The following is a 27,082-nucleotide window of genomic DNA, read 5'->3' as shown; positions in this document are numbered from 1 at the left end:
CTGTGTTAGTTCTTTGAGGTCCTTACTAGTATTTCTAGTCAGTATTAGGTCTATGGGTGTCAGTGTTAGTTCTGGAAGCAACTGGATCAGTTAAGGAGACGGTGTTTGGTGTAGTTTTGTTAGGGTATAGGATGCTGGATCGAATAAAATGAAATGTTGTTCTAAAAATGCATTCTAGGGTCGCTTCAATTGTGTCCTACAAAAGGTAAAAACTTTGCACTAAAGTGGCACTATTCCCATAGAAGTTCGTGTGTATCTCTTTGTCAAAATTACGTTGAAGACACATATATATGTAATATGTCTAAGCCAATTTCTTTTTCTTTACTTACGACAGACGCAGTTGTCTCAATCCTGATAACACACAATTGATGTCGTTGGGGGTGGGGGGGGGGGGTGAAAGATGTTTTAAACGTAACAATGATTTATGTTCATTAGAAAAGAGAATGAGAAATGTCTACAAAATCTTCGTTTCTGTTCATAAACTTGTAAAATGATGTCGCATTTATCAAGAAATGGTCTTCACCTATCGTAACTATGCAATTTAAGAAGTCTAGCCCTATGCCACTTTTTCCTCAATCGGATAGGCGATTTGAATATGTCCGAGGTCCTTTAAAACGAAATCACCACATGGTAAATTTGCACGGAGCGCACGAGGAAATGTTTCGGTACAAACTATGGAAATTGTACGGTCTATTGTGCGATGGGTAGAGAGTACCGAGAGGTGTATATGTTGGAAATGTTATGGTTATGTTGTTTTTTTTTGTAATAAAAAATATTCAGGCATATGTTTGCTGCGTTTTCATATTTTCATATCTCGTCAGTGTAGGTATAAAACTGGTTAAAATTGCTCTTTTAAAGGTAAATACGAACACTACATGTGTTCATTGATATATTTAATGACTGTAAATGTGCCCATAGATACAAGTTTCCCATTTATAAAAAAATAGATGATTATTGTCACAAACACTCTAAGTCAGCCCCCCCCCCCCCCCCCCCCCCACAACACACACACACATACACCTCTAATTCGTTTCTTCCAACTGTTAGCCAGTACCTTTCAGCATTTTAAAACGGACAGAGCGTATGTAAAGACCATGTTTGTTACATTTTCAGCCTATTTTACTTCACTTGCACCGGATATCCGCTCTATATCGCGCACGCCTAGGGTACCAAAAGGAGTGTTATAGTAAACAGTCATTGTGTAGTACAAAATGTAATTACTATCGTCCCTGTGACATATATAAAGCAGGTTTCTATCCACGGGGAAAATTCGATTGACTTAAAATATCGCAATTTCAGTATTATTTAATGGAAAGGTTACAGAGCCGTCGATTGATACCAAGGATATATAGGTTGATCCTCATCTAAAATTTGAATCGAATATTGTCTCTTAGTGTCAATTTATGCTTTCCTATCTTGTGATATGAAAGGTCATTGATGGTAAATAACATTTTAAATACAAAAACGTGCTGAAATGTATTAAAACCTCTTTTATGCTCTCCACTTACGCTCAATTTGTTTTAAATTTAATACCAAAAATATTTGCAAAAATTTGACAGAACCAAATGATATGTAGGGGGCGGGTTCCTGACCACAAGTGTCTGTGTTTATCGTAAAACAGCAAATGGCCACTAGACTGTAGGTGATTTCAAATAGCTTTAAAAATGAAATGAATGTTGTATATTGATATAAGAGTCAAATTACATGAGGCTCCTATAAAACAAAAACAAGCAAACATCGATGTGTATGTAGGTCAAAACAAGCGATGGAAACGCTTAGAGCTTTCATAAATATCTTAATGAATAACATTTCTACATCGTTTAATGACACTACGTCAGAAAAGTTTGTACGTATCGTGATACAAAAATAATAGACGGAAGTAGACGGACAAAGGAAGAGACAAAATGTAAACATATGAAAGCTTAGCCTGGGAAGCCGTTGATAATATTTGTGCTTTGTCAGAAGAAATCATACCTTATACCTACGCATTAAAGTTCACTTAATTTGCGCTAATTAGTGTTAATTGGCATTCATCGAGTTTCTGATATTATCAACGCCTGGGGAAATCTGAAGGAGTTTACATGTTACTATTGATTATCGATTTTCTATAATTAGCCTAATTAACATGTGATCAGATTTGCGCTTGTTTGAAACGGAAACGAGGCAATGATGCCGAAAATTCGACAATTTCCGTAGATCACTAGGTCTGCATTAATATAACTTCTTGTTAGCTATGACGCAAATTTAAGTTTATACTGATACATTTGTATATTTAAAAGTTGTTACAACTTGCTGGAAAAGCTATGGGAGGTACAAACTGGTATTTGTCTATGGCCCGGAAATGTTCGGAAACCTTCGGAAGTACACGATTCCGATCTGTATTTTCCGTGATAATTCCGTTTCTATTTTTAGCCATGGTATATTGCTTTCAGAAGTTATCGTTCTTAATCAAACACCCGCATATTTCGGGTGTAATATAGGTGGCGCTGCGGTCGGAAAACAGGTTTCCCCAGGCTGTCAATTTGCAGGTATTAAAAAAGTTAGAAATTGTCAGACTGGATTCCCAGGCTAATGAAAGCTAATCATCTCTCAATACACACCTGCATCATCTAACTAAGAGATAATTATATATATATATATGTGTGTGTGTGTGTGCGTGCGTGCGTGCGTGCGTGCGTGCGTGTTTGTGTGTGTGTAAATGTATCATGTAATATATTGTTTCTCTACTGAAAAGCAGTTAAATTGTTTTTCTTTATTCACCCATTCAAATGAAATCTAATGTGATCAGACGCGTAGTGAAGGATTTGCTTCAGCGCAAGTAAGATAGGAATGCATTCAATTGGATCCACCTCCGTATTATCAGTGAAATTGAGGACTGGATGTATGTTCTTCTTTTGAATTCCAAAAATAAGTTCTGCTTTCGTCACAGCAGTTTGGACTATGCTGCTGTGAAATAGGTATTTGATGTCCTTCCGGAGATATGGGTATATCTTGTCGATCTTTGTAAGAATAAGAACGATAGGAACTCCTAAAATTAGAGAAAAGCAAAATCTTTCACCGTAAGTTGACAAATGCCCCTGATGTATTTCTGTGATATAGAATAATTATGCAAACCTTCGCTGTCTAAAGTTCAGCATATATAATCCCTGAATTTTGTTTAAATAGGACATTGTAGGCAACGTGCACACGCAGTTAGGTTAACTCTTCTTCAAATTGCCCTCAATTTAAAAGTTCCTAAAATAGAAATAGTGGAAACACCACAGGACGGTTCGATTACTAAATGTCGCCCTTCACTCGTCTTTATTGTACTATGCAATCTATTTTTCTTATCCTTAATATTTTTTTCTCTGTGTAAATGCTTGTCGAGATGAAAAGCTTACAACTTGCCGCAAATGAAACTGGAACAGATATCAAATAAATAGATATTAACTCTTGTTCAGTTTTGTACGTGGTGAGAATAATGATAAAGAATGTAAGCCACTGTTTTAATTAGCGATTTTCTAAAACTGTGGCATATCTTTCAAGAGCTATGTATAGTCTCTATCATCATGTCTTTAGATTTGTATTAACAAGCAATGAGGCTGATTTAACAAGCAAAGAGGTTGAGAAGCGTTTATAATATCACAACAATATCTCGACAGGTAAAGATTTCGTTGCACGAAAGGATGATTATATTTTTTCTCTTTACTTTCATTGTTTGCTTGTATGATATTTCATGAAGTGCTTCAATTGTATTTTTACCTTTACTAATCGTTTCATCTACGACTTGTCTAAACTTGTTACAAATTCTGTCTGTAATCGTATCTAGGAGTGTTACGTCTAGTACAATAACCAAACAATGGGATTTGTCTTCGTTGGACGGAGAATCTAGGAAGAACGGATCTGTTTCCTGTATTGGCACGTCACCTTTAAACTAGAAAATAAAAAGTGGTGCTATTTTAAATTGATTTTTGTGTGTGCACAGAAAACTAGCAAATGCAGTTTTGTTATGATATTGACTTTGTCATTAGCTTATCATATGAAAAATTATCTAAAGAAATATTAAATTAATAGAAAAATCGCTTTGTTATAGAAATGTGCTTGTCTTGATGAAAATCACAATTGGTAAATTCGCAGAAAGTATTGAGTATCAATTCAAAGTTTGTGTATATTAACTGCATTTATATTCATTAATGAAAGTTCTGTATGTAGTTACAAGGTTACCTTATAATTTGCTTTGATGTTTCCATTTAAGGCGTACACTAAATCTTGAATGTTGAAACCTAGTCCTTGCCCTTCCGATAATCCAACTGTGTCTCTGATTTCAAAATTATTAAAAGCACAATCGTCAGGGGCTTTTATAAACTGAAACCATAAAGAGACAATATGACCATTTCAAAAGTTTAAAATGAAAAAGGAAAACAAAGATTAAATTCCAACAGGAAAAGCCACTTTTAAAGACCATATACACACTTACATGAAGTTATCATTTAAATGTATGAAACAGAATCGAGGCCAAATTTGGACCTCGCTTTAAAAATAACTGGCTACGACAACAAAGTAAAACCAAACATGTACGAGATCATGTACCGCTTTATTTCTAAAGAAGGCTTGAAACTAAGTTACAGACAGATTCTACATTGTAGAAACACATGAGAATTACTTGTTTTGTACTATGCTTTTTTACTATAAATAAAACCTGGAAAGTAGATCCCTCGGAAGCACCGAAAACAAGGCAAACAGTGAAAATTTCTCTGTGGTCTATTTGTCTAGCAATAAGGAAAGTTTTTGTTTCCAAGGCAATACAGATTCGGTTCCCGATTCAAACATGTTTGTTCTTAATTTTACCATTTTGTGAGATAGACTAGAATTAAAACATCTTGCTCCAATGTCATGATATAATAAACTTCAATTTGAAAGAGAAATCATTTTAGTTTAGCTAAAGTCTGAAGATTAGTCTCTTAACTCCCTGGGGCCGAAATGCCGCTATAGGCGTTATATTTTCTACCCCTGTAGCGTCGATATGCGACTATACGCGCGTTATCAGGACTCCCCAGGACGGCGATTGACGAGCATAGTCGCGGCACCGAGATCATGATGATTGCGATAAGTACTTCTTATTTTTTGATAATATTGACAAAACAAATTTATTTTGCATACTGTCTATTATTTATTTGATATAATAATTACTAGTTAAGTTAATATTTAGTTCAATTGTTAAAATAAATGTCTGCAACTAAGCGGTAATGTAAATGAAAAAAAGACGATCTCCGCTGTGTTTCGTTCATACTGTATTTCAAAAGAGTAAAATAATGTCGTCGGTCAGAGATCTTTCTTCAAATGAAGAAAATATTTATCTAGTATCATGCTAAAATAATGTTGTAATACTTACATCACATACGATACAAATGGATAAAAAATAACACAACAAAGCATATTTCATAAAATAAATTTGTATAAGCGCATGTTTGTGACTTTAATAATTATTCAAAGATGGATGTAAATATTACAACTTAACGGTCTCAGTGCGAAACACACAACATTTGTGTACATGTTAAGAAATAGATTAAACATCAAATAAACCATTCATATTCACACAAAAACGGGTGTAAATTTCGGGTAATGCTGATGTAAATATTCATTGTTAATGATGCATTTCTATTTATTGGAATTCAATGTTCAAATATCTATTAAACGCAATAGGTGTGTTAAAATTGTGAATATTTCGAAGTGAAAATTTTGTTCTATTTGGATATAAGCTACGGACGAAATTGGATATAAAAATATTTGTTCAAACTTCGAACATTTTGTAAGTATATTTTAATTTACACAAAAGTTAATGATGTTGCTCTGCATGTTTTCAACTGACTGTATGCGAGTGTGACCATGATAAGGTTAGATAATGTTCTTAGACGTCAGGTGGTAATTCTTATCCCGCCGCAGCAGGTATGTTACGATATCGGCCCCGGGAAGTTAAGTATATATTTATGTCAATAAGTAGCAACTGCAATATTATATTTAGTTCAGTTCCTGCATCTTTATGTAATGGTTTTTAGTAAAAAATAGTATCTTGCACTGTGATTTAAATATAACGTAATGTAACATGCTACATTCTTTTTTATTTAAAACACGTGTCACCTTAGGGAGGGAGAGAGAGAGTCTTTCCCACCAAAGTTGATAAATATAGAAATAGGTCTGTCCTGAACAGCATTGTTCAGCCGTCGTTATATCATCATTGTTTATACTCTGTGAAAGTCTCAGAAAAATATTAGAAGGTTCAAAATCAGAGCTGTTTAAGCAATCCGTCCAACAAAACGTTTGCTACATACTCTATTCAAATCATCAATTATTTTACATATTTGAATAAGGTAAAACAAATCAGATGAGACTACAACGGCTTTACGTAGAAAACCGAAAGTGTACGGCTTTAAGGAAAGAAGCTGATATGCACATGAAAATAAACACTAGCAGGAAAACTTCACTCTAACAAGTCGTCAAGATATGCCTGGTAGTTGTATTAATGTTGTTGAAAATTGGAGTATCAATTATGGCTCATTCAATCAGCAGACGATTTACCGGTGTCATTGTATTACCTCCGCCAAAAGAAGATTTGAAAACACATCTAGGTATTAGGAGTCACAAGAGATGACTTCCATAAATGTGATCAACATATTAAGGTAAAAACAGCCGCTCGATAATAAATCAACTACTGTGCAGTCATATCAGGCTGAATAATCCTTGGTAAAAACAAAAATAAACTCATCAAAAACATTTCCAATGTAACACTTCAGAAATTTTTGAGCAATATGTCTTTAAATGTCTAACTTTCAATAAACAGGGAGAAACATTTGAAAAAATAGTGGATGACATTCTCTATAATAGTAATATTGCAAAAATGTATCCCTGGCTATACTTGATGTGAAATTTAGGAAGCATCAGACGCTGCAAAAGAAGAATCTGTCAAAACGGGCAGATTCTATTACTGACATTAAAACTCTCCCCTCAAAGCGGATTGCAGTAATGAACAAGTACACTGTGCCAAGCTATATGTGATGCTATCAAGTACGAAAATGATCTATACACAAAAATGAGGAAACGGTCTTCACACACAAGAATGCACGCACACACAGCACGTTATTCTTCAGTCCTCTTGACATTGTTGGTGCCTTGACAATACCTGAAATGAATCTGCCAACTTTTAAGGGGGCATAAGATAACCAAAAGGCTGTAACTGTTCGCTATTTTCAAAACTTTAAGGCCGCCGAAGAAAATGCTGAAAATTCCGGGGAGTTTAAAACAATACTTCCGGCGAAGGAGGCAAAGCATAAGATCGACAATGAGAAGATTTAGCGAGATGATCGATTTGTTGTTAAACCTGCAACTTCAGGTAAGGAACATTCATTCGCACATGAAACAGAGTGCCAGGCCGGCACTGCCGGATGATTTTCGTGCGTATGATCTGACAGGAACGAGAGTAGCCGTACAGGACATAAATTAAGTTTCATAACTAAGTTTAGTTTTCCTACACTCAGTGGTAATATACCAGACTGTCAGGCGTTTGGGGGATTCTGTTGAGTCAGTGCATTGCAACTTGTCACCTTTCGAAGTACAGACATTTAGCTAGTGCTGCTCACTGACGGTGCTGCAAAAGCAATGGAGTTTCCAGTTACGCATACTGTCTCAAGGCTGTAGACCTGCTACAAGAACGTTAAGGACCAACTGATAAGATAGCAAATGCTTATATGCTACTTTTGATGGATTTAACCCGACAGACTAATACATTATCCAGCATTAACGTTTTTCCAATAAATTAAAGTGATATCTCAAAAGCATTGAATCACTCTTTCAATACTAGCCTACTAGTTCCGTACTTTAAAGAAACATTTCGGCGGAACTTAGATGCAACATTACACGTGACCAAAAAGATTGCAGCTATTAACGTTGTGGGCAGCGCTGAAAAAGAGAGTTGTTCTGCCTGTCCACACCTTAGAAGTTCATACGTTCCATACAGGTACAAAGTTAAAGCCAGACGGTGTCCAGATAAAAAAAGAAACAACATGATCGCAATAATTTACGAACGTCGTATCCACTTTGTAGTGATGATCGCAGTGCCACTTTCTGCACCAAGATAAGTTCTTTTGCAGATAGAATAGACAGTGTTAAAAGAAAATACTTATGTTTTAATTCTCTAGGAAGTTACCAGGAGTCATCTTGCCATAAAAACTTCCGGTGCCGCCACTGTCGAAGGAAGCATCATCCAAGCATCTGTATTAAGAGTTCGAGTAAAAAGTATATCAATGATCCAACAATATCACCTTTGAACCTGCCCAGTACCAGTTCAACAGAGCAGTCGGCTATCTTACATTCACACCTAGTGTCCTAATGACCGTAATTCCGAAAAACAGTTGTGTGAGACGTTTACCCGATGCAAACTTGTTAGAGGTTGCGGACCGACAGCTTTAAAATCTAAGATAGGATATTTCCTGTACGGTCCATTTCCGGTCAACAGTCGTGAGCCATCAACACAGTACATCATGAATGTCATCGTCGGTTCACCTATTTATTACAGCCTACAGTGGTTCTGAAAATTTGAGTTTCTTCTTCAGATTTACAGGAAACTGCAAAACTACCACGGAAAGAAGATCACCAACTACCCCGGACAATTATAATATAACAGTGAGACGTACACAAAACAACAAACATATGGTCGAAGTTGATAATACCGTAAAAATTCAGGATGACGCCCCGAGAAACCAGTGGAAGCTTGGTATTATCACGGACCTAATCACCTGAAATGATGTCATTACACGAGCAGCAATGTTGCGTATCTGGAAAGGGCATGTGACTTCAAGACGGCAGTGAAGCTGTACCAATTACAATTAATCTGATAGATATACCCTTACGGCATATAAAGGACATTCTATGCATTCATACAATAAAACATTTCGCAGCCATCGTATGCGTCCATTATGGCGTGTTCCGGCAGCAGATGACTTACCGGCGCGTCGACGTACGTTACGTCATTGTATAGAAAACATAAGGCAATATTCTTCACTCCTCTAAACAAACGTATTTGTCTTTGCTTCTTGTTTGGTTTATCGTCACATCAACACAATCATAGAGAAAGCCTCTCAAGAACAGACTCAATCTAACCGTGTCTGATATTATTCTGCTTGGTTGCATTTTCAGCTTGCTTTCCATCTTTTCATTGTGGAAGAATGTTCCACTCTGATCAATATTTAAGCTACCTGTGTAGAACCGCTGGCTGGATGGCTTCTTTCAATGATACGAGGGTCCTGCAAAATGTTATGTCATTGGGTTCGAAATTCTTAAGTGCTACATTTTATTAAAATTCATTTCTGTTTCAAACCTTCAAAATTATTTCTCCTTTACCGGAACACATTTTTGTAACCTTTGTACCCAATTGCAAAAAAAAACCAGATAAATCGTCTTCTATTTGTATCTTTTTGAGACACTGATGAATGGTGCTGCCAAGAGAACTACTTATATTTCTTTTTCAGATTTTTTTTTCCTTATGCCTTAGAAATACAAGAAAAAAACACCAACAGCGGAAGGTGAAAGTTTCAGATAACCCACGTGAGTGATATTTTTATTTATCTAGTGTTGAGATAAACAGGAAAATATATCCAGTTAAGGTTGTTATTGTCAACAGTTCAGGTCAGATTGAATGTTCCACCTACTACAAGAGGATAATTACACAATGCGATTAAAGGTATTCTGACTAACAATTCATTTTTGAAAATGTGCCACTACATATAGTTTACTTAAACATAACATATACATGTTTATGTGAATTAAGATTTAGAAGTATTTGCCGTACGTACAAGCTTTCCAAACAATCTACCTGTCCAATATTTTTTTTTTGCCTTATTGTTCTGTACGACTGTATACTTGAAATATTCTCAAAAACTTGACTCCCTTTAACATGAATGCCATTTCAAAAGAAACAAAAGCAGTTTTCAAAAAAGCTAGAAAGTAGCTCGGTTAGCTCTTGCTATGGGAGGGCAGGGATGGAACTCAAAATGATGTGCCATTGAAAAAGAGTTTATGAACTTTTATAGTGCACAAGGTCGTGGGTTCAAACCCTGGCTGCGTCATTACAAAGACGTAAGAATGGTACCAGAAATTCCATTGCATGGCGCTCAGCAATAAAAAGGAAACAGGCTTCCCCTGTTATGCACACATGGTGATGGATATCACCAGGAATAATGTGTCGAAAGTAATTAATCTAATTTGAAATAACTTGTCATCACAATGGACCTAAGATAAATTAGTAAAGATCAAAACAAAATATAGGTCAAAGTGGTTGAAATTGTCAGTGATTGCATGGAATGTCAAGTTTTTCTCACTCTGTTTAAAATTGAATAAAAAACATGCAAACAGTTCCTAAAATATTTCCAATGTGATATCATGAGGTTATAATTTCAAATGTGCAAGCGTCTAAGTGCTCAGCTTGTTCAGTTACCACAAGTTTCACTAATTGTTAAGCTCATTTTTGCAATAAGGAAGAAGCTATTGATGTAATATTCCACTTGCGATATATTGGTTCTTTGCGTGTATTTGAGCTTTTTTTGTTCATTAAAGATGAACGCGGCTTTATTAGGCCTTTCTGTAAGCCAGCTATCTACTGGCCACTTCTTTTCTTTTGGGTTTAATTGTATACTCTTTGTAATAGAAGCAATTGACTTTTCATAGTTAAGTCATATCGTAATATTGACTCAGTATGAACATTAAGTACGTGCAATTGCAGCACTGAGACATCGGTGCAAATGCATCAGATCGACTGGTAAGTTTTAAAGGCGCAGGATTATCCTAAAGTATGGCCTTTATGCAGACCTTTTGGGGAATTCAATGCATAAATGATTAAATTGACACATGTTTTAAAGAGTAATATATGCGTTCTAAATGCCGCTTAATTGGGATTTAAGACAACTATATGATTTGATATTGGCTAAATGACTCTGCAACACTGTATCAGTGCCATTGGTACCTTTTTATGTTAATGGTATCAAATTTCAAACTATATGTGTTAAACGGTGAAGAGACCAAGTCAATTTATTTAATTTAATTGACTGTTTACTATATCTAATGTTTGACATAAATTAATGCGAGCCCCCACCCTTCATAAATAATATTTGATACCTGAAATGTAACGTTCCTATCTGATGCAAATGCAGCTGACACGTATGCTGGCCTTCCTTGGCTGATACTGAATATTGTGTTGATAAGAGTCGACTTGCCTGACTGGAAAGGACCACAAAGAAGAATTCCAGCCTTTTGAACTCCTGCTCTGAATCTAATCGTTCTTACATCTTCAATCAGCTGATTATGTAACTGAAAGACATATTAGTGTTGCGTGTTAGACAGCAAATATTTATATATAGATGCAGAACTAATTATTTAAATGAAAATGCACTTCGAAATCAAATTCTGAGAGAATGTAAATATGCACAGGACCTCAGTATATACTCAGTTTATCCAGGATCAATTTGGATTCCTGCGATACGCAGGCTCCATAACCTCAGATCCCCTTCATAAATTCCAGTTTGTTTAGTTCTGCCCATTGTTTTCTCGTTTGGGGCAAACCTTTTATTTTATATGGGGACCAAACGCTGCTCTTCATGGAATTACACGCCTCAACACGTGTATCATTGAAGGTTCCATGTTCACCGCCGTTTGAATACATCTGCGGATGTCTCTAAATTGCTTTTTGTACTTTTAGCATGTGTAAATGTTGAGTTCTGCTCAACCCGGGGCTAGAGGGCGTGGACGGCAGCATGCATTTCCACTACCGTCCATGAACAGGCTCAATCACCGAGCCTGCAACATTTTCGTTTTTGTTGTGTTGAGCGACCTGTGGAGTTTCCACTTATTCTATTTTATAAGTTTTTATTATAAATTCCAACGTACAACCGATAAGTATTACGAAACTTTTACCCTAAACCATCTTTACTAAATGGACATAACCTGTATACTTTTGAATTGTTGATTGGGCACTTTTATTTAAAAACAATGTTCTATCTTAATTTCAAAGAGTAATTTAACAATCATGTTGCTTATGTTCTCCATCAATAATGTATCAACTCTATGTTTTCACAGGAAAACAACATATTCTATAATTTATTTGTTACATGTAACAAAAATAATGTTCTAAATGTTACATTATGAAGAAATGAATATTTCACCAAATGTAAAAAGTTTTCAAAAATGAATCTGTTAAACTTAAACTAAATAGCCTTTTAAACTACAACTGAACGTACCGTGGAAAAAAAACTACTATTATAGACATATGGCCAATGTCCGAATGCTAGAAAACAGAAATGTGCGCCACAGACAAAAAGCTTTAGTAACATCTGTTTGTAGATAGCCTTATTCAAACCCAAAGGATTAAGAATGGATTTAAGGTCACTTGGGTCATTGATAAGGACAATGTAACTAAAAATAGAAAATAGGGTGATAGTTAAAATAAAAATAGACTTTTGAGCTATGGAACGGAATGGTGTCGGTTCAAATCCCGCTGAAAACTAATTTCTTTTTCTTTTATTTTCTGATAAATCATGGCATGTGCATAGGCTAAGATGATAGGTGGTGCAGCGGTTAATACGCTGGCATTTTCAGATAGTCATTATTTTATCTCAAAGATGGGAAGTTATAGCGATGAAGAAAGAGAAAGTTATGATAAAGTAGTGGATCTATTGAACACGGCACAGGCTTCATAGAGAGATTAGATTTCATTGACAAAAAAACCGTTGAAAACCAGGTTTTCAAACTTCGCATCACGCAAACGGTTTCTGTTTATAAAAATGGTCATGTTTCTTTATGCAAACCTGGCTGCTTCCATATTCAGAAGAACTGGTGTAAGAAAAGTACATGTGTCACTGCCCTATGTAATTTATGATTCTTTGATCAAAGCTTCCGAAACACAAAAATTGCTTACAATAGGTGTACCTAAGCTAAACATATTGAGCATAAACCATTTTTCTATTTCTAGTAACAGCATCCAATTTGAAAATACAATCCAAAGACAGTTATCAAAATTATAACCTTGAAGCCAACATTTTGCCAACATTTTGCTAATCACAGTGTTGTTTTTATCTATGACCCCACTTTTTATATTTAGATTGACCTGACAGAAAAAATGTACCCAAAACTACAGATCCTTTTTTCTACTTTTGGTAACAGCGTTCCAAAATATCATACAAAACTAATTCTTCAGATCGGCTTGCTGTACACAACTTTTGGTGGCATTAAGTAAGTTCAAACTAAAACTATAAACAAGAAACCACCATTTTGATGATCAACTTGAGAAAAGATATTTTAGTAATGGTGACGTTGACCATGACCTGTTTGATAAAAGCTATAAAAGCTTTACTCACAATAAATGTACAAACGGTCTAGGCAACGGCGCCACTATGGAGTTTTCTAAATGTAAAGATCAATTAAGTTATGCCGACAGTGAACTCCAATGATCCAATGAACAATCACAACCTTGTTTTTTTTCTATAAGCTACCTATAGACCAAGTTTAATTTCAATACATCATCAACAAGCGTAAACCGTTCATTCTATGTTCATTCTATGTTTAGCTATAGTGACATTGGCCTTGAACCTAGTGTCCTCTTATGCAGTCCTATACTCTATTTCTTTGCATGCTACCTACATACAAAGCTTCATTTCAATTGGTAGAACTTAACTCCGTTTTCGAGCGGAAACAAAAGGGTTGACGCCACCCACTCGCCCAGACAACGCCATTCGGCAATTTAATAACTAGTTGATTTTTATGTCTGTTTGTGTTCTTTTTTTATATATATAATGGTTAATGAACAAACGCTAATGGTTGGTTGGTTGTTTTGTGTTTAACACACCGTTTACCAACAGTATTTCAGTTAAGTAACGGCGAGTACTTGACCTTCCTGGATTCTTTACCAATATAAACCTGTACTTAAGGGAGAGAGTTTCTTTAAAAGCTTATACTATTAGCTTTCTACTCAATCCTTTATGTTTGTACATTTAACAATTTACTGTAAAACTTGAAATTATATCAATAAAATACTGTTGAAACCAAACCTGTACTCCGCAAGTAATTGTCAACTTCCCCACATGAATCAGAGGTGGAGGACGAATGATTTCTGACAAATGTCTTTTACTAAATCGTCATGTATAACATACCCAAGCCCAGGGCTCGAACTCGCGACGCCGCGATCCGTAGATCTGAGCTCTCTCTCTGTTGAGCTAAACTGGCGAGCATCAATCGCATAAGAAGAGTAATGCTATGCGGACATTTGATAACGTAAATCGGACAATGAAGAAATAGAACTATGAAACCGCCAATACAAGGGCGGAAAACCCATTTTACTTTCTTTCAATTTTACTACATAATGCAAATGAAACGACATAATGCATGATAAAGAATCTAAATTCCGTAATATATCATATGCACAACTACTACATATATACTAAATATGATTCACTTTTATAAAGTGCAGAGCACTATGTACAAATCCTGGATAGGGGATCTGGTATAAGTTTGTCATTGCGCTAGATTTGCTGAATATCGGATTATCCAAGTTATACTCTTAGAGTAAAAGACTGCATTTCAACAATATCTGAGTTTTGTTTTCCATTTTGTTAGTGAAAGTGAAAAGATTACGGTCACAAAAATGAAACCTGTCCCGAAACATCACCTGAGAAAATAACACAAGCTTTCCGAATTCAGTTTTCATAGATTAATTATCAACGTTGCAAACTCTTTAGAAGAAATCCTTCATCGTCTGCAGATGACTTTGCCGATTGTCGTGGTGCATGATAACATGATCAATGTATCTATCACATCCACAGTCCAGAAATAGTGGAATTTACAAGCCGTTGAAACGTTGCGGGTGAATTTTTATTTCCAAAATGGCATGATCCTGTACAGAAATAATCCTTCAGGTGTAACCATGGCTGGAACTTGTTCAGCTTTATCTGTGAAAGGAATTTGCCAAAATCCATTTGACAAATCAAAAGGCTTGGTTCGGTAAGTATTGGAAATAGCCCAATATTTTGCAGAAATCTAAAATACATTATTCAATTATTTGTGTGATGTATACTGGTAAAACAAGTATTGAAACTCACACTGATGCATTTGTTGACTTGTTTCCTCGTATGGTAACCACGGCAACAGTTTGCGAAAACACCCCCGATACGGAATTTAGCGTGATTTTTGGAAGATTCCATCACATAACATAGAAATTTAAGTATGAGCACAGCTCTCGACAACCAAAATATTTATACAGAAGATTCTTTGATCTGTTTTTGTTGCCCAAGAAAATCTTATGACTGTCGACAGCTGTGCCAGTGGTAAATATTATAAAAATTAGAGACAAGGGCGTTGGTCCGTGGTCAAAATGGTAGGAATTAAATTATCCATTAATTTTGTTCCAGAAAGAATAAATCTTTGAAAAATAATTGTCAGTTGTTACGGTTCAAAGACTCTGTGCTGAACTGAATAAATAGCTATTTGTTTAGCATAAAAACGACCCGGTTAAAATCTACTTGGACACCGTTTCTATGACGCAATGTAAACAGGTTGATATGTGTAATCGCTTGGGATTTTCATTCCATGGGGCGCCGTTTTACTATTTTCTAGGCATTTTTTGATATCAAAAAATGATTTCTTGATATCAAAAATTCGATTTCTTGATATCAAGAATTTTTTTTTGATATCAGTAACAAACTGTTTTATCTACAAGAAAGATTATAATTTGTACCGAATATATTGGAAAAAGCACATGACAAACTAATTAGGGGTTATCTCTAATTGCATGTCTATTTTTAGAATAGCGGGAATTTTTTGATATCAAGAAATACTGGCCATGATGAAGTAATAATCATCATGTCAAGACAGTCTAGGCGTTCCATAGCGGGGATTATACAATTCTATATGACCCTGTTCAATCCATCTATATTTAGATCGGGAAGTGCCGAATTTTTTATATCAAAAAATAGGCTTGATTTCTTGATATCAAGAAGTCGATTTTTTGATATCAGAGAATAATTTATTGATATCAAGAATTCGATTTCTTGATATCAAGAAATAACACTATTTTTATATCAAAAATTCATTTCTTTATATCAAAAATACTAGTTTTTGATATCAGAAAATGGACAGCATTTCTTGATATCAGAAAATGAATTCCTGATATCAAAAAAATCGAATTTTTGATATCAGAAAATCAATTTCTTGATATCAGAAAATGAATTATTGATATCAAGAAATAGAATTTCTGATATCAAGAAATGTGACTGATTTTGATATCAAGAAATGATTTTCTGGTATCAAGAAATGGAATTCTTGATATCAAAAAATCGATTTCTTGATATCAGAAAATGATTTCTTGATATCAAGAAATCGATTTTCTGATATCAAGAAATGTGACTGATTTTTTTATATCAAGAAATGATTTTCTGATATCAAGAAATGGAATTCTTGATATCAAGAAATCGAATTTTTGTTATCAAGAAATGAATTTTTGATATCAAAAAATGCCTATAAAATAGTAAAACGGCGCCCCATGTCATTCCTACGTGTATTTCTGGGAAGCAGTGTGATATAAAAATGGAACAGTAAGTTTAAGAAGTAAGTGACAGGTTTTGATGATATATTTGTTTGTTTCAAATGGTCTTTTTATGATATAAATGTACGAAACTGTAGCGAACCGTTAGCAGCCGACACAAGTACACGTATGTAATTTCCACAAGGACGTCATCCTTCAGAAAGACATAACAATGTATACTTGAATTGAAAATAAATGAAAAAGCAAGAATATCATAATAAAGACAAAAAAGCGTTGTAAAGGGTGGAATAATTTACATCCGAAGACGGCTACTGTCTGTATATATATATATGTATATATTCTCTCTACTATATATATATATATATATATATATATATATATATAATAGAAAATATTAAAAGTTACTCCTGGACAAGTATATAATAAATAAAAAAGAAAAACATCCAATGGGTTTCCTCTATCTGTATTTCTGTCTACCTACCGGTTTCATATCATAATCATCAGGGCAGACATATAAAAAATGTGTAGTTGCTACGCAACGTCACATGTGTACACATGTGTACGCAACGTTAATTTATGACGTCATCAATATTTGTTTAGTTTTGGCTTAAATATATCAAAAAAGAAATTATGAAACCGGTAGGTAGACAGAAATACAGATGAGGAAACCCATTGGATGTTTTTCTTTTTTATTTATTTATTTTCTCTCTCTCTCTCTCTCTCTCTCTCTCTCTCTCTCTCTCTCCCTCGGTATCAATACACAGGTTGATTGGTATAATGGATAGCACACTCGCTTGCCACGTCGTCGGCCCTAGTTCGTAACCTACTCGCGGATTTTTTAAAACTTATTTTATTGTTTCTGTTATAATCTCTTTTTATTTTACTCTATAGAACTGAAATTAACATAATATGAAAAATATTAAATGTATGCATTATTCTTTCTTTGCAGAATGACGAAATATTACAACTGCATTGTTTGCAACAAAAGAACCAAGCCTAAAGAAAGAAGAGTTATAAATTCCTCGGTCAGGAAATACTTACAACATCAGTTACTTATTACCAACATTTCAGAGACTGATATTATCTGTAACAAATGTAAACATCGGTATTACAAGGCAGAGGTTAAATCAGCTAGTAAAAATGTAACAGGTCAGGTAAAAGATCCGGACTTTGAGCCGCCATTAAAATTATCAAGACCTACAACCGTTTCCAGTCCACCATCAGAGTCCTTAAGTATACCTTGAGCCACTAGTACACATTCCAGATGTATTGTATGTAAAAGGCCAGGGCCAAAACTTATAGTTGTTTCACAAAATGCTATGTTTTGGGCATTTATTGACAAAAACATATTGATTCGGGCTGGTTCAAGATGTTGCCCAGTTCATGTCAAAAGTGATGGGAATATACTGCCAGAATTGTTAGAAAACATTCCTGTTACAGAGCAGTCAATGTTGAATAGAACCCCAATAACACAGTTGGTGCAACAGATGAGGCAAGTTTGTCAGCAGTACATGGATAGTTTTTTAAGTTTTGATAACGTCAGAGATGAAGACTGTAAACATATGACAGGTTTATCTAGTGCTCAGTTTGAGGATTTGTGTCGGCATATTCTGGATGAAGTTAAAAGTACACCATCCAAAACACCCCGTATGTCTATTGGACTGTTTTTGTTTAAACCGAAATCAGCTTTGTCAAACAGACTGTTAGCAACTCTTTTCAGAATAAGCGTTTCCAGTATAAGAAGCGCTGTTTCAACCATGCTCAAGGCACTGACGAGGTCGTTTGTACCATTATACCTGGGTCTTGAATCTGTCACACGTGAGCAGATCATCAACAAGCACATACGTTCCCTGGCAAAGTCACTGTTTGGTGTTGATGACAATAGCACGATACTTGTATTAGATGACACGTACATTTATATACAAAAAAGTAATAAGTTTTATTTCCAGCGCCAGTCATATAGCATACACAAGTCCAGACCCCTGGTCAAACCAATGGTTGTAGTAACTTCAACAGGGCACTTTGTGACAAAAATGGATCCTTATATTGCTTAAAACAATGACGCAACGATATTAAATTACATGTTAAAAAAATGTAGAAGATATAAAGTCCTTCTTGAAAGAAGATGATGTAATTTTCATTGACAGTGGTTTTCGTGACTCGGTGTCCATTCTAGAAGATATAGGAATACGAGCTGCCATGCCAACTTTCATTAAGAAGGAAGAAAAGCAGATGTCAGTAGAAGATGCCAATATGAGCAGATGGGTCACTTAGATAAGGTGCAAGTTGAACTGAGAATAAAGACCACTGCCAGAAAGAAGATGGTAGACTTACTTGTAAATAAAGACTACCTGTCGACAAAGACTACTTGTCTTTGTTGACAGGTGGTCTTTATCAGCAAGTATTATGCAGTGTTAACCGTTGCTGTCCTTTATATACAGGACGTTAAATACTCGAATATGGCCTTTAATGCAGGTTAAACTGCATATATTTAGAAGAAAGCATAAAAAGTAATATGAGCCGTGCCATGAGAAAACCGACATAGTGGCTTTGCAACAAGCATCCGCGCAGTCTGGTCAGGATCCATGCTGTTCGCTTTCAAAGCCTATTGCAAGTAGAGAAACAATTAGCGACCAGTATGGATCCTGGTCTGGACACATGCTGGTCGCAAAGTCACTATGTTGGTTATCTCATGGCACAGCTCATATTATCATAAAATGACAGAAAATATTTTTGATGTATAAAAGCATTGTCTGTTTTTTTTTTCAAGGAAAAAAGTCAAAATACTGGAATGACTTTATTGTCGATGAGTGCATGTGTATACCTTGACTTTCAATGTGACGTTGAAAATCTGACTTCTTGATTGGGTCATTTTATACTCACTACAATTACTCAAGAATTTCACACTGATGTATGGATACGTGACCTTGAACTTCATCAAAGTCAAACAGAAAAATTGTCAAGCAATTGGCAAACGCTTTTTGGGCAGAGCAAATGACTGATAAAAATATAAACAAAAATGAGAAAAAGTCTATAGTAAGCAGTAATATCACTAGACTAACCACTAGACTGATAATAAAAATATTTCTATATTTTTCCCCTTTTTGATGAAGATGCATGGAGGCAGGTTTGTAATTGTATACGTTGCATTACATGGTGAGTTCACTTACAATTTGAGAATAAAATGCAACAGCTAATGATGCATGCCAAAATAGTTCCGACTCAATGATAGGCAAAATGGAAGCTAACACCGTGTTTTTCTAGTAGTAGAGTACTGGACTCGCAATCAGGGTTTCTTGACTTTGATCCACGGCACGGCAATGTCCTTCAATGACATTTGGTAGTGAAATATCCACAGCCATTTTTCATCAGCATTTTACTTTAGACTGCGGTATGCAGATCCAACATATTTTTATGTTTAACATACTTATCCACCCCAGTTTTGCATATAATTCTTTACTAAGGTGTACTGGCTGCATGTTTTATTCGTGGCTGAAATCAAGCTTAATGTATTTAAAGCCAAACACAATCACAATAAGGACTAAATATCAAACCTGTCTGTAAAGACCACCCATGTTAAAACAGCAAAAATGGTCTTTGTTCACAGGTAGTCTCTGTCAACAGGTTAAATATCACTGACAATGATCTGATTAGAGTTCAGAATGGTGGTCTTTGCAGACAGGCTTTGTGATTGTGGTTATTATTTGCAGGTTGTCTTTTACACAGGTTTGACTGTAGCATGTTATCATTATTAATGATTGCTATTGACTGATGAGCAGTTGAGATCATTAACATGTGGTGTTTACCAGCTAACTTAAGTTATTCATATATCAAGGAATGCATTGAAGGTGACTCTGTGATACATGCTCACAAGGATGCGCTTGTTTTATATATTAGGCTGTGAAGCACTTGCCACACACATTGTTCCCAAAGAAGCGTATTATATATAGGTGGTTTTCCTATACGTTTTGTAATAAATGTTTCAGGTCGTGTTAGAATAAGTATTAGCAGAGATGCCGGCTCCGCGAAGCGGCGCCGACAGCGTCGCATTACGGTTAGACGTGTGAAAAAGAAAATGAATAAATCTGTCTATAAAATTACTATCGAGTTGAAAATTCATGGTAAGATTTTGGAATCGGTGTTGTTCGGGTTTCTTCCAGTACACAATGCTCATAGTAAATAATCAGTAAGACGTCAGTAGACGATTGCTGTTTACGGTTGACAAAAGCGCTTCGCTTACTGCTTTGAACGTTGAATAAAAATGTAAATGAGCGCCTGATAATAGGAATTTAGTACTAAATACATTTTCTACGAAGAAGAAAGCAATATTTTCAATGCGAAACGATTTTTGTCACGCTGCCATAACTGAAATTTATTATATATACTTAATTTTTTGTTGTTGACGTCACACTTCCACATTGGTGCAGTGGTTAGCGAGGTCGTGTTGAAGACCAAAGGTCGGGAGTTCGATCCTCACCAGAAGCTTTTTCTTTTGTTTGTTTTTTTATTTATTATGGGTTTAGAAAGTATTCCTGAGACCAAGCTTATTTTTATACTATATAAACGACATGCCCGAGGGCATAACATCCAAAGTCGGTTTGTTTGTTGACAATACAATAGCATATCTAACAGTGTCATCAAAATCAGATGCCCATACTCTACAGAAAGATCTTGATACTCTCGCTATCTGGGAAAATCGATGGAAAATGTCATTTCATCCGGAAAAATGCAATGTGATAACAATTTCGCGTAAACATCATCCAATTAAGTACAACTACAAATTACATGGTCACACCTTGGAATCAGTGCAAGTTGTTAAGTATCTCGGAGTCTATATCACATCTGAGCTTAAATTGATTGAGCATATCGCAAAAATCTGTGCTAAATCTAATTGAACTCTTGGATTTTTAAAGAGAAATTTAAACATTTCATCTACAAAAGTGAAAGAGCAAGCATATAAAAGTCTGGTTTGTTTGAATATCGAATATGCCGCAACAGTATGGAATCCTTTCTTTCAGCAAGATATATCTAAACTCGAACAAGTTCAGAGGAGGGCGGCAGGATATGTATTGCATAGAAACGGAAATCGATCTAATGTGACCGAAATGTTAGACCACCTTGATTGGCAATCACTACAAGACCGCAGACGGGAGTCAAGACTTAATATGATGTACACAATTGTAAATAATATTGTAACCATCGATAAAAGTAATCGTCTAATTCCACCAACTCGACAAACAAGAGGAATGCAAGAACACTCGTATCAAATCCAACACTGTAACAATGATTATCGTAAAGAATCCTACTTCCCAAGGACGATCGGGGAATGGAATTGGTTACCTCCGGATATAGTGTCAGTGGGACCCTGGAAACTTTCAAGTTCCAGGTGACCAAGTACTTTGCCTAATCTCTGTAAGTTATTCTTGTTTTTAACTTTCCTCTGTATATAGTATAATCTTTTAACTCTGAACATTTTCTGCGCATACTCCCAAAACGTCAGTGTAATCAATATGTTGATTGTGGACGCGAAACGGCAGAAGCAGAGTTTATTACTAGGAAAAAAAACTATTGGCTATGAATTATCAATAAACATTAAAAAGGCTCCTACTACCATTCCTATTCTATACCAGCAGTGCTAAAAGATTAACTATAAACATGTCATAGACTGTTAACTTAGCAGTTCAGTAAATGAAACAGGAGTTTTTGAGAATTTCGGCAAAAAAGGTGAAATTCTCACCATTAACGGCTGGTCTTTTGGTTTTTAAACAAGCTTTGTACATGTAAATGATTTTCATTCTCCCATTCCAGACGTCTATCACAGCAGTATTTTGGCCTTAAAGTTGGACACATTCCTCCTTCTAAAAAGAATCGTAACTTTCTTTAGTTCGTTTATAGCATATTTGTAGAGTTTTCGCATGTCAAGATTTAATCTTAATGCATTCTAAGACATTCATTCAGAAATCATGAATTATCATTAATTCTTAAAATTTCAATAGATCTTAAAGAACATAAACTTCCTAAAACGGATCCATAATTCCAGATAATTCCAGCAGCACTCCTTTAATTTTCAAGGGGCACTGGTGATTTTTCAACGATTTTTTTCAAGGGAGCTCTGCCTTCTAGGTAGCACCTAAGTTCATATTAAAATTGCTTTTCAAAATATAAGAATTCCATTTGGGTTACTACCTGTAAGCTTTGTTGCAGTTATCACTTTACTCTGTAAGTTAAGGTATGTGGGTTCAAATATTTTGTGAGGCAAACAATGTTTCTACTCTACATTGTTTGGATCGAAAATGTTAAGGTTAAAATTTAGGTCCATGATTCGGAGAAAAAAGACCGAATATCACCAAAGCATAGAAAGAAAAAATTCTTTAACATGAAAATTACCCAGCATATAAAGAGCTTATATTATTCTACAAAACCATTGTAAGTTTACTGATATATATATTAAATTCTGTTAAGGGACTGCATGAAGAGGCCACACTTCTGGACAGTTCAACTCCTTTAAAAACTCACCATTTTTAAAACGATGTTAAATTTCTCAGTTTTGATGATTTGCAACAATGTACCAGTACTAAAACTTTACATAGCTAGGTTAACCCTTAACATCCTGGACACGGCAGATCTTGCCTATGCGGCCGGCGTAGATCATAGTCAGCTGCACGTCTGTGATCGTCTGATCAAGATCTGAACTGTTCATTATTCAACCAGTATCTTTTTTGTAGACACCCCTTTTAACAGTTAATGGCGCTGTCCAAATTGAAATATGGACAAGCTCATTATAGAAACTTAGCATGGTAAGGGTTAAACATTGTTTGTTTTTTGGACAATTGTTTACATTTTTCTTTACAAATGGCATTCCTTTTCAAAGGGGGCAGGTCATTTAGAATATTTTAAGTATCTAATTCTACGGGACAGAATGGTAAAAATATATTTAACAGATAGGTTGTTCTTATAGATGTTGTTTGTTTTCTAAAATATTCTGTGGTTTTGTCATACACTGCTAAACCTTAAATGCACATCACAACTAATAAATGCCATTTTAGAAAGTTATCAGGTCATGTAAGAAATTTGCAGTGTAATGTTAGAAAGTTGTTACTTATCATATTATGTTATAAAGTTAGAAAGTATTCAGTCGTTTGCGAAAAACTTTGATAGTACTTGATAGTATTAGACTTTGACCCTGACATTATCCATTTCTAGATAAGAACTACAAATGTTATGGTGTTGCTAAAAATATTCTCACGTACACGTTTTTCTTCTATTTATCCCTGACTCTCTCCCTCTCTTTTCATTTTTCTCTTTCTCTTTCTCTCACCCTGTCTTCTCTTTTTTTCTCCCTCTTTTCTGTTTCAATCTATAACGTTTTTATTCTTTTTCTTGATATACCTACCTTAATTGCATTTCTTATAATTTTAAATCAAAGTGTGTGATAAATGACTCAAAAGATGTCAAAATGCCTACATCCATGAAATATTGAAAAGTAGTATTTCTTGTCTAAGCATGAATGACTTTACTTCAGGAATGTTTTAATTCTTGACAAGTAGAAGCAGATTATATTTCCCCGCTAATTGGAAAATCTCCTGGGATGGCTCAGAACAAACTCAAAATCAAACGAATTTTAATAGCTGCTAGTATGTATAATGAACCAAACATCGAGTTAAAGAAATGTTTCATATGAAATAATTATTACAATTTAGCCGAAAAGTCTCAAGATATGAATTCAAAAGTGCAGATCATGATCACCTTGCACATCCGTGCAATCTGGTCATGGCCTGTACTGTTCCCCCATTCAGTCACTCACAGTATCTTTTTGGTGTACATCTCTTTTAACAATTAAATAATTTCAACGCTTTCTTCTGGACTATTTATGTATTTCAACCTCAAACTCTGGTTTTATAGAATAAAAAAAAATGTAAGGACGGCAACTATTAAACGCTCGGTGATCATACGAACACGAAGGTGCAAATTGATGCTTTATTTCTTTTAGTTTGGGGGCGGGGGTAGAAGACGGGGGGAGGGGTGTTAACGCAGTTTTTCAACAGACTTTCAGTCATGTAACGGCGGGCAGTTAACCTAACCAGTGTTCTTGGATTCTTGACCAGTACAAACTTGTTCTCCGCAAGTAACTGTCAACTTCTCCACATGAATTATCAGAGTTGGAGGACGAATGACTTCAGACACAATGTCTTATATCAAATCGTCACGGAGAATATACGCCCAGCACGGGAATCGAACTCTCGACCCTGCGATCAGTAGACCAACGCTCTCCCTATTGAGCTTAGCGGGCGGGCTTGTAAATTGATGCACAGCGAACAATAATGACCCCTGACACGTAACACACGTTTAAAAAAGCTATGTGTAAAACAGCTGTGTAAGAAAAGAATGTGTGAAACGTCCACGAGACTCTGTATATATTTCGGAACTGGTGAACTATCCCGCAAAACTGATGAATAATGTACATAAATAGAATCAGCTAGAACTTACCCTCTCGTTCCATTGATCTTTAGCAGGCTTTCTCCATGGACCATTGAACCATTCACCAAGACTTCGAAACATGTTTAACATATAACAATGGGATTTGTGCTATGTAATGAATTCTAGTTCAAGTGATAAGCTCTTATCGGCCAGCTAAAGGAATATTCTCATTTTATTACTACACGAGTTTTAATACGACCAGCTGATGCATACACGTACAGGCTATGTGCTGATTATAATTAGTGGCAGAGCATGTCATAGATTTGACAGATAAGTTCAAGATAATCATGACTGTTTCTTTAAACTGTTTGGTTGGAGCTGTTGCATTTTGTGAAGAATAACACAATATTGAGTGATTATGCAAATGTGTGCTACTGCTAAACACACTGGGACAGTACGAAAAGAATGACCTGTTTTACAACTGTAAATCTGTAAAAGCCTGCATTTTGAAATTACAGCTTTAAAGATCTGCAAGAGAATTACCAGAAACGCAGTTGAAATTTACAGGTGTAAAATAATTGCAGGTCTCAAAAATACAGCTGTAAAATTTTAGTTGAAGGTTACAGGTGTAAAATGGTCATGTCTCAAAATTGCAGCTGTAACTTTTTTTAGAGAAACATGAGTACTGTCGGCCATTTTTATTGCATTATGGCGGGAAATAACTCAAATTCACAGAGACACAAGATATCTAAAATATTGAAATTCTAGCTGTTATGTTTAATTAGCTAATACAGTTGTAAAAGGACATATGTAATTACATGCCTTAACAATTTACTCTTTATTATAAACTGATAAGTTTAAAGGAAGAATGCAAAAATTGTCATATGTTTTCATGGCATAGAAAGTTTTATAAACAAGATATGATGTATAATTTCTACTTTGTATCGTAGTAAAACTCTTTAACTTTGCAATTGCTATATTAGAAACATATTCTATATTGTTCTTTCCGTACTAGACCATCTATTTTGCCGTTTGTGTAGTAATTGCTACCTTTCCTAGATACTTACTATTCATCCTAAAAGTTTTTGTACTTTTGATTTCGTACCTTATTATATAATGTACTCGTTTTCGATGCATGTTATAATTCTACACCTGTAACTATTTTGGCATATTTACATATGTAATTTTTTACAGCTGTATCTTATTTGCATTACTCGACCTGTTTTACACTAATTAAACAATTGTAATTGAAATTTGCAGCTGTAAAATCAATGTTGTTCTATGCAAACTACAGGTGAAAAATTTAGGTAATCATGACTGTAATTTTGAACAAAAATACAGGTATTTACAGCTGTAAAATTTCGTCTAGGACGGTCTTGTCCAAATAAGTAGACGTGAAAAAGTTATCATTTGACTTTCAACATTCAATAGTCTGACCTTTTACATTTTTAATATCAAAGACTTTTTCGATGTCTAAACGGTATGTTTGAAATTTTTTTACAGCTGTATCTTATTTGCATTATTCGACCTGTTTTACAATCATTAAACAGCTGTAAATTGAAATCTGCAGCTGTAAAATCAATGTTGTTTTATACAAACTACTGGACCAGGTGTAAAATTTTGAACAAAAATACAGGTATTTACAGCTTTAAAATTTCGTCTAGGACGGTCTCGTCCAAATAAGTAGACATGAAAAAGTTATCATTTGACTTTCAACATTCAATAGTCTGACCTTTTACATTTTTACTATCAAAGACTGTTTCGACGTCTAAACAGTATGTATGAAAGAAGTTTGGCATAAACTAAATTTCTTAAACATTATTAAGTCTGTAAACTTTATACCTAGATGAAAAAAATACATTTGCTTCAATTCTGCAAGGTTAAAATAATTTACAATCAATTATTATCCACGAAATGACGCTTAATTTACTTGACATCGAATGTTTCCATTTGCCGTGCCAGCAACTTTGTTTTTAAATTGAAAGTACAATTTAAATTTGATCAGCGGTAGACGAAACATTTTCCCGCCAAATATTTTATTTAATCTAATTTTGATTTATTTTTACCGTAATTGTGTATTTTTGATCTGTACCCTTATAAGGCTTAAAT

The 27,082-nt window shown here is 34.9% G+C and overlaps 1 protein-coding gene across 1 annotated transcript; it reads right to left on the bottom strand.

The window, feature by feature from the left end:
* Positions 1-1,026: 1,026 nt before the first annotated feature.
* On the bottom strand, positions 1,027-25,218 carry LOC128554574 (interferon-induced protein 44-like). Its single transcript, XM_053535842.1, has 5 exons — positions 25,043-25,218; positions 11,143-11,334; positions 4,204-4,344; positions 3,742-3,913; positions 1,027-3,028 (listed from the first exon to the last, which is right to left on the bottom strand). The coding sequence occupies exons 1-5, from the start codon at positions 25,121-25,123 to the stop codon at positions 2,757-2,759; spliced, it is 858 nt and encodes a 285-aa protein (XP_053391817.1). The 5' UTR covers positions 25,124-25,218; the 3' UTR covers positions 1,027-2,756.
* Positions 25,219-27,082: the final 1,864 nt, after the last annotated feature.

This window comes from Mercenaria mercenaria, unplaced genomic scaffold, assembly GCF_021730395.1.
Source record: "Mercenaria mercenaria strain notata unplaced genomic scaffold, MADL_Memer_1 contig_542, whole genome shotgun sequence".
Lineage (NCBI taxonomy): Eukaryota > Metazoa > Mollusca > Bivalvia > Venerida > Veneridae > Mercenaria > Mercenaria mercenaria.
The sequence above is the reverse complement of the archived record's forward strand: the minus strand, read 5'-3'. Positions and strand labels throughout refer to the sequence as shown.

Coding starts and splice junctions, on each gene's coding strand:
- LOC128554574 (XM_053535842.1), bottom strand. CDS start 25,123: ATGTTAAACATGTTTCGAAGTCTTGGTGAATGGTTCAATGGTCCATGG. Junction 11,335..25,042: donor AAGATCAATGGAACGAGAGG/GTAAGTTCTAGC, acceptor TATGTCTTTCAG/TTACATAATCAGCTGATTGA. Junction 3,029..3,741: donor AGATGAAACGATTAGTAAAG/GTAAAAATACAA, acceptor CTCTAATTTTAG/GAGTTCCTATCGTTCTTATT.